This window comes from Zeus faber (genome assembly GCF_960531495.2).
Source record: "Zeus faber genome assembly, chromosome: 7".
NCBI classification, from domain to species: domain Eukaryota; kingdom Metazoa; phylum Chordata; class Actinopteri; order Zeiformes; family Zeidae; genus Zeus; species Zeus faber.
In genome coordinates, this window is record NC_137203.1 from 28,236,514 (window position 1) to 28,250,097 (window position 13,584).

The window sequence follows — 13,584 nt, forward strand, 5'->3', positions numbered from 1 at the left end:
GAAAGTACCAATTATAAACAATACTTGTTCGTAGAATCATTCTGTAACAACAAGTTTGAAAAAAATAAAAAATATATATACTGGTTTTTTTTACGGACGGCTGCCATCAACACATAAGAATCTGTGGCGGTCTGATGCACGGTGGTCACCAAGTACGGACTTAATTTCATGTGTGTGTGTGTGGGGGGCAGGGGGTGGTGGTGTATATTTGTCTTTTTAAACAAAACTTGAAATGCTGGCTCTGCGTTCTCCCAGAGAAGGGCTCAAATGGAATCCAATTCAACAAAATACAAAAGAAAAGAAAGAAAAAAAAAAAAAAGAAAGCAAAGTTCCAATACATTTATTCTGTGGGGTTTTTTTTTTGCCTCAATCTTCATAAGCTGGACATGGTGATGTGTGTGTGTGTGTGTGTGTGTGTTTTGGGGGTGGGGGAGTGGGGGGGCTGGCTGAGTGCTGACGGTTCATGTTCCCCCCCCCCTTCCTCATGTGGCCTGAGCTGGCAAATCCTTCCCCTGGTGTTCGGAGGTGAGGTCCTCCACCCCTCTCCTCCCATCCTCCCCCCCGGGTGGTGCCAGATGGGGGGTGGTGTGGGGGGAGGAGGAGGGTGGAGGAGGGAGACGAGAGGAGCTCTGCACGCATGGGCGCTACTTACTTGAAGCCCTGCTGGTTCCAGGCCTGGCCGTAGACGCCATAGGTGGGAACCTGCCAGCCGTTGGGGACGTACTGGCTGATCTGGGGGCCGTTGCCGTACCACTGGCCCCACTGGCCATAGGGCTGGGCGGCAGGGTAGCCCATCTTGTTCTGCTGGGGGGGGACGGGGACGCAAAAAGTCAAAATTAACCCCATCGCCTCACTTTTTGCAGCCACTGGGAAGAAAGTACTCCTTCGCTAAACTAGCGACAGCCCCTGGCCAAGGCAGACCGCTATAATATATTTTACTATACTAAGCATATGAACATGGTCAATGTACATCCACTCAAGCTAGGGCCACATTACGTGATTTTCAAGGCCGCTTTAGCAACGACTTGAGATCGGGTAGTGGCGCTGCAGAATCGTAGCTGCCATTGATGTGCGTGTGTGAGTGAAAGCCTCAAATCTGTCTCTATACAATCCCAATCGGTCGGGTCACTGCACGGCTGCACCACTGCGAAGCCAAAGAAAGCAGCAAGTAGGCAAGTGTGGACTTTTGAAATGGAGGGGTGACTTGTGGAATTGATGAGTGGTGCACGGACTGCCCCCTGCTCGCACGTGAACCGCGGATCAATTGCAAAATTAAAGCATCGGAGCACAGCTTGTGCCTTCTAGTAGTTTAAAGAAAACGTGTGCCCCGATTCAATAAAATATGGTTTACTTTTATTATTTTTTCTGTATTTTACAATACAGAGAAGTGCTGGTAGGTACCAGTTGTACCATGAGAGTAATTAATGTTATGGACATAATTTGGATTGTGATAAATATTAGATAACGGAACATGATGGTGTGATATAATGAATAGAATAAGGAGAAAAGTCAGACTAGAGAAGGTACGTACGGAGTGAACACGGATGCAGCGGGCGGAGCAGAGACGCACAGTGTGTTGAAAGGTTTCTCTCTTCAGTGAGCCAGATGAACCGGCTCTTATGAAAAGAGCCGGCTCCTACGGCTCCCAAGCATTTCTTTAATCTAAGACATTTTATGAAATATTGTTTATATTTATTCCACCTCAAAAATATAACTTTATAATGTTTTAATGGGACTGGAATCAAAGTTACTTACTGAAAAACAAGTGTTTTCTTTACAAATCAAGACCTGATAGGGTTAGTGCTGAAGAAAATACACGTAAATTGAATCGTGTATTGAGAGATTCAGACTTGTGTGCAACAACGACTGTACCTCGCTTCATTCTGAACAGATTTTTATGAAATTTTGTTTGTTATAAACGTGCAAAATTGACCGTGATACTGGAATTCAATTCAGGTAGTGGGAGCGGATCTCATCTTATTCTTTTATTCACTACCATGCTTTAAGGAAGGAAGGTATCATGCGTGCCTCAGATTGCAGTTCAATTTAAGTATTAAATATTTTATGTATTTTAAGATTTTATTTAAACATTGGACATCTTGAATGTTGTTTTCATTTAAGCCCATGGGCAAAAATTCCTAGCTTTAAGTGTTATACAGATTAAATTGAAAGCAATGTTATTTGCCCCCCCTTGTTGCTGATCTGAAAAATGATCAGATTCGTGACTCAAAACCGTGACACGATCCAAACCGTGAGTGTCGTGATCCGTCTCACCCCTACTGATGAAGGTCTGATTAGTGTAGAATGTCAGCTCTGCTGCACAAACTACCACAGTAGAGAACTGTATGGCATTCATATTTGCGTCAAACATCTTACGAGATATTTTGCAAATCGCGAGAATCCAGAGTGCTGGAGTAGCACAAATGTCTGTTAGTGTGTTCTCCATCTTTAGATTTGTGCTCCTCAAAGACAGCAGTTATATGTGTGTGCAGAAGAGACAGAAAATCTGCCAGTGTCAGTCGTTAAATGTTGCTGCTCAATCTTTACATTGTCGTTTACAATTGTCGTTTACAAAAAAAAAAAAAAAAAAAGTAATGTAGCTTTAACCCAAAATATTATTGTTGGTTACATTTTTACACTTTGATTTATTTTCATCCAAAGGTCACACAACATCTATGCACTGTAAGTACTGAGTTTTGGAAAAAAACAAAACCTTTTTCACTTTTCTGGTCCTGCCTTTAATGTGCTCTTTTTATGTACTCTGTAACATTGTCTTGCTGCTGTCTTGGCCAGGTAAAATACAATCTTTTTTATTTTTTATTTTATAAAAATAAAAACAGTGGTTCTACCAATATTAGCCCCACAATTCTATTATTACCATTAGTACTTTCTATACCCATTATTATCGCTGCTGCGGTTATCACTGTAATGGTGCTGTGATGCCCACTGCACTGTTATTAGGCATTTTCGCACTGAACAGTTTTGGGGATTTCCTGAGGGGAATGAGGGAGGTCCCCCGAGAACTAAACACTGTCAAGGACATTCTTTCCTGGTTGTGGTCGCATTGCATTGGGACGCTGAATTGACGTAATCCAGCAAGGTTTCAGTAGGAGTTCTGCGTTGTATTTACTCCGTAACCTTCACTGATTTTACCTTATCAGTCCGCTCAAATCCGTTTCTGAACAAATTTGAGGCAAGAAATAAGCAATCCAGTTGCTGAAACTTGACTCTTATTAGACTTTCGTAAGTTACAAGCCCGCATTGAGACAACGCAGAGATTACGGGGCGTTCATGTTAATTCATCCAATTAATGTTGGAAAATAAAATAAATACGTTTTAATTTTTATTTGTTTTTTCATTACCGCCGAGTGTACATGGGCTGGTCCCCACACAGAGCGATACGACTTCACCAGCTGGACTGTCCTCAGTCCGAGGAACCATGGAGCTACGTCTGGACCAATCACCGTGCACTTGTGTCACTGAAGGTCCTGGTTTCCTCTTGTGACGGTAAGTCCCTGCTCTGGAGTAGGAGCTAAAAAAAGTTCCTCAAAACTGAGTTCTAAGCTCTATGATCGTTTCTAGTTTCTGCAGTGCGGACACACTTTTTGGTTCCGCCAAAAAGTTCTTAGGCCTACGAAAGCAATCGAGACGAACAGGAACCAACGTGGCCGTCCACTTCTATTCGCAGCGACGGTGAATCGCACCATTTAAGTTCTCCCTTACCTGGGGCAGGGGCATCTGCTGCTGCATGGGGTTCACCATGTCCGGGGTTTCCTTGCCCCAGTAGCACTTGACTATGTGGCCCTCTAATGAGGTGCCATTCACTGAAACTATGGCATGGGCGGCGGCCTCATGTGAATTAAACCTGGAGAGGGAGAGAGGTTTGAGCGCGTGAGAGACTGGAGACAGCAGGAAGATGCTTTGACGTGTAGGGAAGTAAACTCTGCGACATACCTGACGAAGGAGTAGCCCTTGTCTGGGAACACTCTGATCTCCATGATCTGTCCGAAAGGGGAGAAGGTCTGCCTCATCAGTTGCTCTGAAACGAAACATGGGGAGAGAAGGTCTGATGTTGTAAATTCATTTTAATAAGCTATTCCTGGGACTAGAACACATGTATGGGATAAACCAAATTACTGTACATTATCCCATCTCAGGCTAAACTTTCCGGTTCCCTGCTAGCTTTACTTCATTAGTTATGACCACATTTTTTTTGTATTTTTTGGGTCTGTTATGGTTTTATTTTTTTTTTTATTAATTGTTTTTCTGTTATTCTTTATTGTGTTTATCATTAGGTTTAGTATATAGTGTCATATTTGATTGTAATTTTTATTGTATACATTCAACCGGTTATATTGTATATTTTCCATATATTGCCATTTTCTACTTGTATTTTTTATCCCATTGCATTATTATTATTGCCTATTGTCTTTAACAGAAACTGTTGAGGACACTGCAATTTCCATTCTGCAATGTATAATGCATGTATCTATCTAACATGGACATTAAACAAATAGTCCAGCACCTATACCAAATGTTTAAACCCAAAGAGGTTCACCTCTTCTGTCTCTAATATAAAACAGAAGGTTTGTACAGTTAAGGTCAATGGGTCATGTCATTTTCTTTTATTGGTTAAAAATACGATTTTTACAGCAAGGCAGAGATGTTTTATTCCAATGCAGAACCCCTGAAAAGAGTATTGCCTAGGAACCAGTATCCTTGCCGAACCATACTGTATAGTGACCGTATTGACACTTTCTGTGGCCGTGTTGTGGCTGCATCCGTAATCTTAACCAACAGGGTGACAAGATTCACTGTAGTCCTTCGACACCTTTTCGTTTTAGTTTATTTGCACTGACCTGTCAGTCCTGTGCTAACGCCGCCGCAGTAGACGGTGCAGTTGCTGAGGCTGGACTGGTTCACGACCTCGTCAAAGGACAGGTGCTTCGAGTTATCTGGCAACGAAGGCAGGGGGGCATAAGCGTTAAACTCGCAGGTTCCAAAAACCGTGAAAAAGTAAAATAAAAAAATACTTTAAACGTTAGTGTGATGGTAAACTATTCTCCATACATGTCAACGCACTTTCATAGGTGGTCTTTGGGGCGGGAGGCTTTCTTGTGGCCCAGTTGGTCCGGATCGGCCGGCCCCCCAACCACTGACCACCCATCTGCTGAATGGCGTTTTCCGCATCCTGGGAGAGAGACAGCAGGTCACCACAGGAAGCACAAAACGGTTAGGATTTGTTGCGTCTGGTTTGTTTGAACAGGTCAAATCGAGGACAATCGAGACCATGCCCACATTTTGGAGGGAAAAAAACAAACAAAAAAAAAACAACAACTAACTAACTTCTCCCCACATCAACGAGCAGGGAGAGCACTCACCCACTTGTTGAAGAAAGAAACAAAGCCGTAGCCTTTAGATTTGCCGGTGGCCATGTCCTTCACAACCCGGGCATCCCTGTGGACCGGAGGGAGGGAGAAAGAGAAAAAAAAGATTCATCAGAATTATGTAAATAAATAAAGTGTTATCCTTTATGGCACTATGTCACTTCCTTAATGTTTGGCTCTGAGATATATAAAATACAATTTATTTGATTTTAAATGTATAAACTTGCTGTTCAAAATGTCCGGTAATAATGCTCATAAAAAAGGCAGCTGCTCCACCTCCCCAACAGCGTGGATGAGACAGGCCAGTGGTGCACCCGGTACTCGGACCCCAGCAAGCGCGAGCCAGCCCTCACTTTCATTGTTCCACGGAGTTTGTTTCACCCTCTGACTCGCGTGTGCGAGCCGATCTGCAAGGCCGAGCACATGTGGTACCTCCACCGGTAGCAGGGGGTTGATCCCCGCGCCCTCTCTCTCCACGGCTCCTGGGGAGCCGTGGACTGAGTGCTCACTGAAAGCGATGAGGTCCATGCAAGAGGCGCTGTAACCTGGATGTACATTATATTTATGTTTGTAACAGACTGCAATTGAAACCTGAGCGATGAGGTTCAAATTTATCTGGTAACAAATTATTTTCGGACACCAAACCGAGTTTTACAAAAGTGGTTTAAAATTGCAGTTGCACTACAGCAAACTCGAAAGAAAATTGAACCAGATTGTGTTAAAAAAAAAATATATATATATATTGTAGTTGCTACACTAAATAGTTTTTAGCATCATTTCTTATTTGTTTACATTAGGCTGCTACGACTGCTGTTTTCGGGTACTGCTTTTATTTATTAGTTTTATTTTAACTGCATTGGGAGGAGCCATGCAAAATGTCATCATAGCTGAGACAATAAAGATCCATGCAGATTCCATGCAGCCTCTGCATGGAATTTTGTGCAGCTGTAGTGAATATGATCGTTTTGCTTTTTATTTTATCCATGTAGTGCATTTTGGCTGGACAACGAAAATGGAATGAGAAGGGTTTTTTTTTGTTTTTTTACAGAAATAAACTGGAGAGTACAGCATAATTCATCCTGGCACTCAAATGAAATTCAAGGACTTTTTCCCAAACATTTTTTTTTTCCATTTTCAAGGAGTTCACACCAAATAAATATAATTAGTTTACAATGTGATCTTTACAACTTCAAAGATACTGTAATATAAGCTTAATTTCATGGTCTATTATTTATATGACTATTATTTATCTCATAGTCATTTACCATTATAAGTGCCTTATTTCCAACCATGTTAGATTAAATGTACATTTTCCTGGCAATCATCTATATTGTTTCCAGCGTTCAGACCATTAACGTTCATGCTCGCTTGGTGTAGCACGGAGAGGAGGGACATAGTGTTGCAATAGAGCTACAACCAGAGAAAAAAAAAACTGATTCTGTAAAATTTGTATTGTGTTATGATTTAAATAACAAAACCCAGGGGGACTTTCACAGGTTTTCAATGACCCCTCCTTCCCCAAGGACTTCTCAGCATTTCAGCACAAGCGGGCTATTTATTTAATTCTTTTTACATTTTTTGGTCAGTTTTATAGATTACTCATTGTAGATAACAGTGGGCAGACAGGAAATGGGGGGTAGAGGGGGAAAGACACGCAGCAAATGACCGCAGGCTGGACTCGAACCTGGGTTCCTGCATGCGTTTTGCCTATATGGCATGCTTATCTGGCATAATTCAAGCACCACAAAGACCTAGTAAGAACTCTGAATAAAACATTATATTACCGCTGAATCGTGGAAACTGATGTCATGCAATGACATTTTGGCCACCTAACGACCAGTTCTGTGCAACGTCCCCTGATAAGGGGCTGTGGTTTTTAATCTGCTTCCTCCCTGAAGTCCTCCCGATGCAGACTGCACCCAGAATGCCACGCCGAGGGAGGAGCAAACTGGTGCAATTAGACTGGTGCTAGGAGGCCAGGCGCTAAAACCTTAATCCAGTTTCCCCGCAGCACATCCTGCAATAGATTTGTGTTTTTGTGAAGGGGCGTCATACGTACGATATCCTGCCGAAAGGGCCGAAGGCAGCTTTGACATCTTCTGTGGTGATTTCTGGGCTGAGGTCGCCGACAAAGACATGGAAGTGATCTGTGAGGAAGCAAGAAAAAGGTACAGGTTCACAAGTGATTCAGTAAGTCTTCTTTGGGATTCATCGAGAAACACAACCGAATCTTGAATCTTCAGCAGAGAAGACAAATTTGTGCTTCTACCTAAGGCTGTAACCATGTTTTATCCTGGAATTAGAAAATCGAATTCAAGGATATCAAGTACTATTCTCCCCCCCCATTTTCCAGGACTTGATGCAAAACAGATATAATCAATCTTTAAATTGATCTTTAAGATAAAATATAATCTTAGTATAATTGTCTGTTATTTATATTTGTATATCTAATCTATATCTAACAATTGTTATTGTATCAAATGTATATCTACAAGTTCAAGAGATTATTTGTCCCATACATATACAACCATGCTGGATTAAATTTGAAAAATGTTGAAGTTATTGTTTCATTATGTTTTTTTTCCCTCCAAGCACTTTGGAACACAGGGGGGTATTTTCAAGGAATTGCAGTACTTGCATTTCTGAGGATAAAACGCCAAAAAATATTTTTACTCATAATTTCAAGGCTCTTGTTGAACTCCATCAAGTGGTAAAAGGACATTCAGCATATTTTAGATTTTTTTTCCCCAAAATACAAATTGAGAACAGAAAAGGTGGTAGAGGATACGTTCAATTGAGTGAAGCCAAAAAAGGCTCTTGATCATCAAATAGTAATTAATTTAAAAACAAAAGCCACACACACACACACACACACACAATCACTGACAGGTGAAGTGAATAACATCTCATTCCAATGGCACCTGTCAAGAGGTGGGATATATGAGGCAGCAAGTGAACAGTCAGTTCTTGAAGGTGATGTGTTGGAAACAAGACAAATGTGCAAGTTCAAGAGATTATTTGTCACATATATATCCATACGGTCATACATATATGCAGTGAAATGTCATGACACCCGGTGATTACGCACAATAAGCTCTGTAAGCTCTAAAAATACCAAAAAATACCAAAATGTGCGTAAACGAAAAGCGTAAGGATCTGAGTGACTTTGACAAGGACCAAATTATGATGGCTAGACGACTGGGTCAGAACATCTCCAAAACGACAGGTCTTCTGGGGTGTTCCCGGTATGCAGTGGTTAGTACCTACCAAAAGTGGTCCAAGAAAGGACGACTGGTGACAGGGTCATGGGCGTCCATTGGCTCATTGATACACATGGGGAGTCAAGTCTAGCCGGGCTGGTCCGATCCCACAGAAGAGCTATGGTTGCACAAATTGCCGAAAAAGTTAACGCTGGCTATGATAGAAAGGTGTCAGAACACGCAGTGCATCACAGCTTGCTGCAAATTGGGCTGTGTAGACCCAGACCGGTCAGAATGCTCATGCTGACTCCTGTCCACCACTGAAAGAACCTACAATAGACACATGACCATCACAACTGAATGATGAATTATGTTTAGTTCTACATCAAGTGGATGGCCGGGGTAAGGGGGCGATCAAGCATCTGTGGGATGTGCTGGAACAACAAGCCCGATCCATGGGGGCCCAACCTCGCTTCTCACAGGACTTTAAGGATCTGCTGCAAACGTCTTGGTGCCAGATACCACAGGACACCTCCAGAGGTCTTGGGAAGCACGCACGTGCGCACAGCCACACATTTTGTTTTCTCACTCCGAAAATTGTAATTTAATTACGCAAATATCTCTTATGCCCTTTAGCGCCAAGCCCCGACATGTACAATGGTATTCATATGTTCCCTGTGATGGAACCCTCGTAACTGTACGACCAAGACTTTTTCGGCTTGACAAGTAGAACCGCCCCCCCGTGGGGATTACTCCCTGTTACTCCCATTAGCACTTACTGCTGGTATCTTTCTTCTGACTGGTCGGCGTCGTGGCCCAGTTGACTTTGACCTCCTGCGGAGAGACAACAGAACAGGTGGGGTACATTGACACTGGCAGCGGTTCGGTACGAGTGCCTTCGGCTAACGGCGGGAGTGCGCTGCCCGCCGTGCACAGATGCGGGGGCGTCAGGCAGCGCACCAGCATCAAGATTCACTTGGGGGAGTGAGACTGAAAACATGTGTGAGAAGAAAAGCCGTGGAATCAAAAGGGGGTTTTAGTGATTTCAAGAACCGCCCCCTCATTGGAAATCAAAACAACTCTCCTATGAACATCATGGGATATTGTTTTATCCTAGCATAGAAATAGATCTAGCAAAAGTCATAAACTGGATTCAATTTGAAGGCACATAGGGGAAGTCTCCTGCAGCCCTGCCCGCCCACCCGGCCCTCCACAACTCACCCTGTAGATGCGATAGCTTACCTTACCCATTATTTTACGTCCGTTCATAGCCGCCAGCGAGGCGGCCGCATGCCTGTGATCATAGAACTCGATAAAACAGTATGGATCGTTTCCGGCCGTCTGTCAGGGGGAAAACAAGTTTGTGATTAGTCGAAAGTCCAGTCAAGGTCACGCACGTGCTAAAGCTGCCCACAAAAGACGTCCAGGTCGGTATGAAGACATTTAGACTAGAATACACGGAGAGCAGAGGGAAATCACTGTGTCCCTTTTTGATAGAAGCATTCTTTGGTGACCAAAATGTTTGAGTCATCGCCAAGAACCAAAACAAGTTTAACAACTTACTTATTTAACCAATTTTATCCGGTCATAGGTTATATAACATGTCGATCAGAAACAAGACAACAGAAACACACAAGAATTTCTTACTAAGGGTTGTTGCATTGTTACACAGGCAGTTAACAAACCAAGAGCTTAACAGTCAAACAACAACAAAAATACACACACACACACAGTATAAATAATATTGAACGACTAGGGCAGGGGCTAAGTGGCAGTATGGGGGATAGTATTTGGCTGAGATGCAATATTTCTATACAGGAAGAATATATATGTACAGAATAATATGGGCGTGGATAACAATAATGAGTTTAGGATAAATTGTAACTGTTATTACTAAATTAGTACAATGGCTAAAGTCTGAATTATGATAATTACAAGTTATTACAATGCCGATACACAGTAGACTCCCATATCAGCATTATTATTATTATTACTGCCACCACCACAACTACTTCTACGACTAGTACTACTAGTACTAATAATATACTCACATCGACAATCATTTTACAGCTCTTGCAGGGTCCGATCTGCTGGAAGAGCTCTAGGATGAGGGGCTCGGTGACGTCCCTGCACAGATTGCCCACGTACCTGCACGGAGGACGGAGCGTTCAGCGGCAGAAGAGGGCGGTCGTGTGACACTACGATCGGATGCGAGCCGCCGCTGCCGCCCGAGAAGAAGCGACGGAGGCTCGGCGAAACCGGAAGTGGCGAGCAAACAAAGGCTAGTTAACCGAGCTAGCTACAACCTCAGACTTTGTCCACAACCATTTTAAATCGCATACGCTGCAAACATTTGGGGGATTTGACCCTATGACCGGAAACGTATTAATAATGCACACCAGTCGAACGTAATTTATTATTTTATTTGGCCCGGTCCTTTCCCTTGTCTGCCTGAGCGTTGACGTGGCTCGTCTTGTCATGTTAAGCCCGCAACCCGCCGGTGGAGGAACGCGTTCACACGGGCCTTGAGCTAACTAGCCTGCGTGCTAACTAGCCCTGCGCGAAATAGCATGGGTGCTAAATAAAACCAGATATTAATGGATGAATGTGCGGCCGCGGTGTGGAATGGGTATCTGTGTTGTGTTTGGTTTTGTATACACGCCAGACCAGCTGGATATTATCTATTTCTCTGGGAAGGGAGTCGGGCCTCCTACGTTTTTCGGCGAGGCTAGCGTTAGCATCAGTGCTAGCGTAAGCACTCGGAGATTCATTTTGAGGGCAGCTTCATGGCCCAGACTATTTACATGGCCCAAACACACATTGTGGAACTAACTCGGTTCTCAATTAGGCCGATGGCCGCATTGTTTCCGACGACCGCGAATCGTGTAGTAATAAAAAAATGAAGTAAACCTGACAATGGATCCTGTTTAAGAGACGGTAACACTGGGCCGTTTCAACGTGCGGTGTGTATGGAAGCCTCCCGCTCCAGCAGATAGACAGAGTCCCTTCCTACTCACAGGGTTCTGGGTTGATCGTCGTCCATCATCATGGTTCAGCGGGTCGCGTCCTGGGAATGTTTTAATCCGTTGACATACAAAACAGTTGGGTTTGGAACTTAGACGGCCACAGTATTTTTTTTAGACGCTATCTCCTGTTTAACACCGTTCGGTGGCCCCGAATGTACTCACACACACACACGGCGCAGACAGCCTGGGTCCGACGCAAACAATGGGAAGTTGAAGATGGCGGAGGAGCGGTGGCGCGAGACTCGCGAACGACTCGCTCGCGGCGAACGACTCGTTTCATTGACTCGGGCGACGGGACCCACTTGTGAGCAAACGAGTGGGCGAGTGGAGGAAGATGCGACTCGCCAGGCTGAGATGACGCCCGAAGGCTGAATTGAAACAAACAAACAAACGCACAAAAAAAAAAAGAAGCATTTTGCGCATTTACAAAAGCAACCATCGCATTCAGCATTCCATCGAAATAAATCGTTTTGACAAAGGCAAAACATTTTTTTTTTGTGATTCACACTTTGCCAAAATACACATGTCCGGCATCATTTAACTCGACATGTTTCCCGGGAGCCACGGTGTGCGCACTCCCGCCGACATAAGAGGCAGCGGCGGGATGAGGTGATCCCTGTGAGAATTCCCTGCAGCACCCCGAGAGCCGGACCGACTCTCCCGACTCCCGTTCGCCGTTCGCCGGACCTCCTCGCCCGCCCGCCCGCCCGCCCGTGCGCGGCGCGTCGCCGTTGGAACGGCTCTTCTTGCCGAGTGGCTCGTCACGAAGCGAATCTAAAAGAGGAGGCGAAGCCCTCACTACTCGCGTCAGCGGCGTAACCTGCGCGCTGGAACGGCGCCCCCCCCCCCCCACACACACACACACCGCACAGCGCCGTCACAATTTCATTGCGATATTCGGAAACGTATTCGAATATAGGCGCAATTACTTTTCGGTGTAATACCCAGATGAAGAAGCTGGCGATACTTGGGTCCGAGCCAGGCGCGCGTACAAAAAAAAGTGCCACTGTGCACATCTGGAAAAGCCACGTGACAACAACTAGCAGTTGCAACAAGAAGGCAGTTGGTTTAGAGATGTATTCCACCCGCAGGATGTAACACGGGACGACTGGGACGTGGAGGGAGTGTCACGGGGCGCATTTTCGGATTTCCGTTTGAATTGCGCAAAAAAAAAAAAAAAAGGGAGAAAAAAACCGTGCGCCGCCCGGGAATCGAACCCGGGTCGCAAGAATGGGAATCTTGCATGATACCACTACACCAGCGGCGCGGCCACGAGGACTGCTACTTGATGCTCGTGTATATCTGTAAAAAATGTTGAGGGTTCCTTCAAGGGCAAAGGTGTTCATAAGCCAACAAAAGAAAATGGTATGAAACCCACTTTAATCATGCTTCTTGGCTGCTAGTAAGTACTACTGGATCTTTATGTAAAGGTCATGGCAGTCAGTGGGGATGGCTGCAGGGTGAGGTGCCACTGTGGTGCGTGAGTCAGGACACATGTTAAATACCTTAATCTTATTTTATTGCAGGAACATTGGGTTCATTATTCGCTTCAGTCTACGATAGGTAGGAAAGTCCAGCGTAAATACGCAATGAATAACTATTTAACAGTGCCGTTAAATATTAATATTTTATATATAAATATATATCGTGAATCTGCCTTTAGGCAAGATAGCTGTGTAGGCCTACTGTGTATTGGGTAAATAAAATAGGGTAAAATGAGTGCAAATAACTCCATAAGTCACAATTAGTCCCTTACTGAATAAACATGACAACACCATTTGAATGTAGCTATAAGGACTTTATTAGGAAGTTATGCGGACACAAAAATGCCTCTCTCTTCTGAATGTTCTAAATTATGCTTTATAAAATATACAATTTTAAGGAAATTCAAATCAAGTGCTTACATGGTACTCTACTGTCTTTGATTATGATACAAATATATCTTAGGAACGACACTCGCTGGCTTTCTTT

General features: G+C 43.9%; 1 protein-coding gene across 2 annotated transcripts; it reads right to left on the minus strand.

Annotated features, from left to right (window-relative positions):
- Positions 1-425: 425 nt before the first annotated feature.
- On the minus strand, positions 426-11,765 carry LOC307232412 (cytotoxic granule associated RNA binding protein TIA1-like). 2 transcript variants are annotated; one of them, XM_080003415.1, is made up of 11 exons: positions 11,605-11,765; positions 10,639-10,735; positions 9,830-9,928; positions 9,367-9,421; positions 7,447-7,534; positions 5,382-5,457; positions 5,083-5,191; positions 4,860-4,955; positions 3,955-4,039; positions 3,724-3,865; positions 426-804 (listed from the first exon to the last, which is right to left on the minus strand). In XM_080003415.1, the coding sequence occupies exons 1-11, from the start codon at positions 11,634-11,636 to the stop codon at positions 649-651; spliced, it is 1,035 nt and encodes a 344-aa protein (XP_079859541.1). In that variant the 5' UTR covers positions 11,637-11,765; the 3' UTR covers positions 426-648. The 2 variants fall into 2 exon arrangements, with proteins under 2 accessions (XP_079859541.1, XP_079859540.1); XM_080003414.1 differs by having other exon boundaries at positions 5,071-5,191.
- Between the last annotated feature and the right edge of the window lie 1,819 nt (positions 11,766-13,584).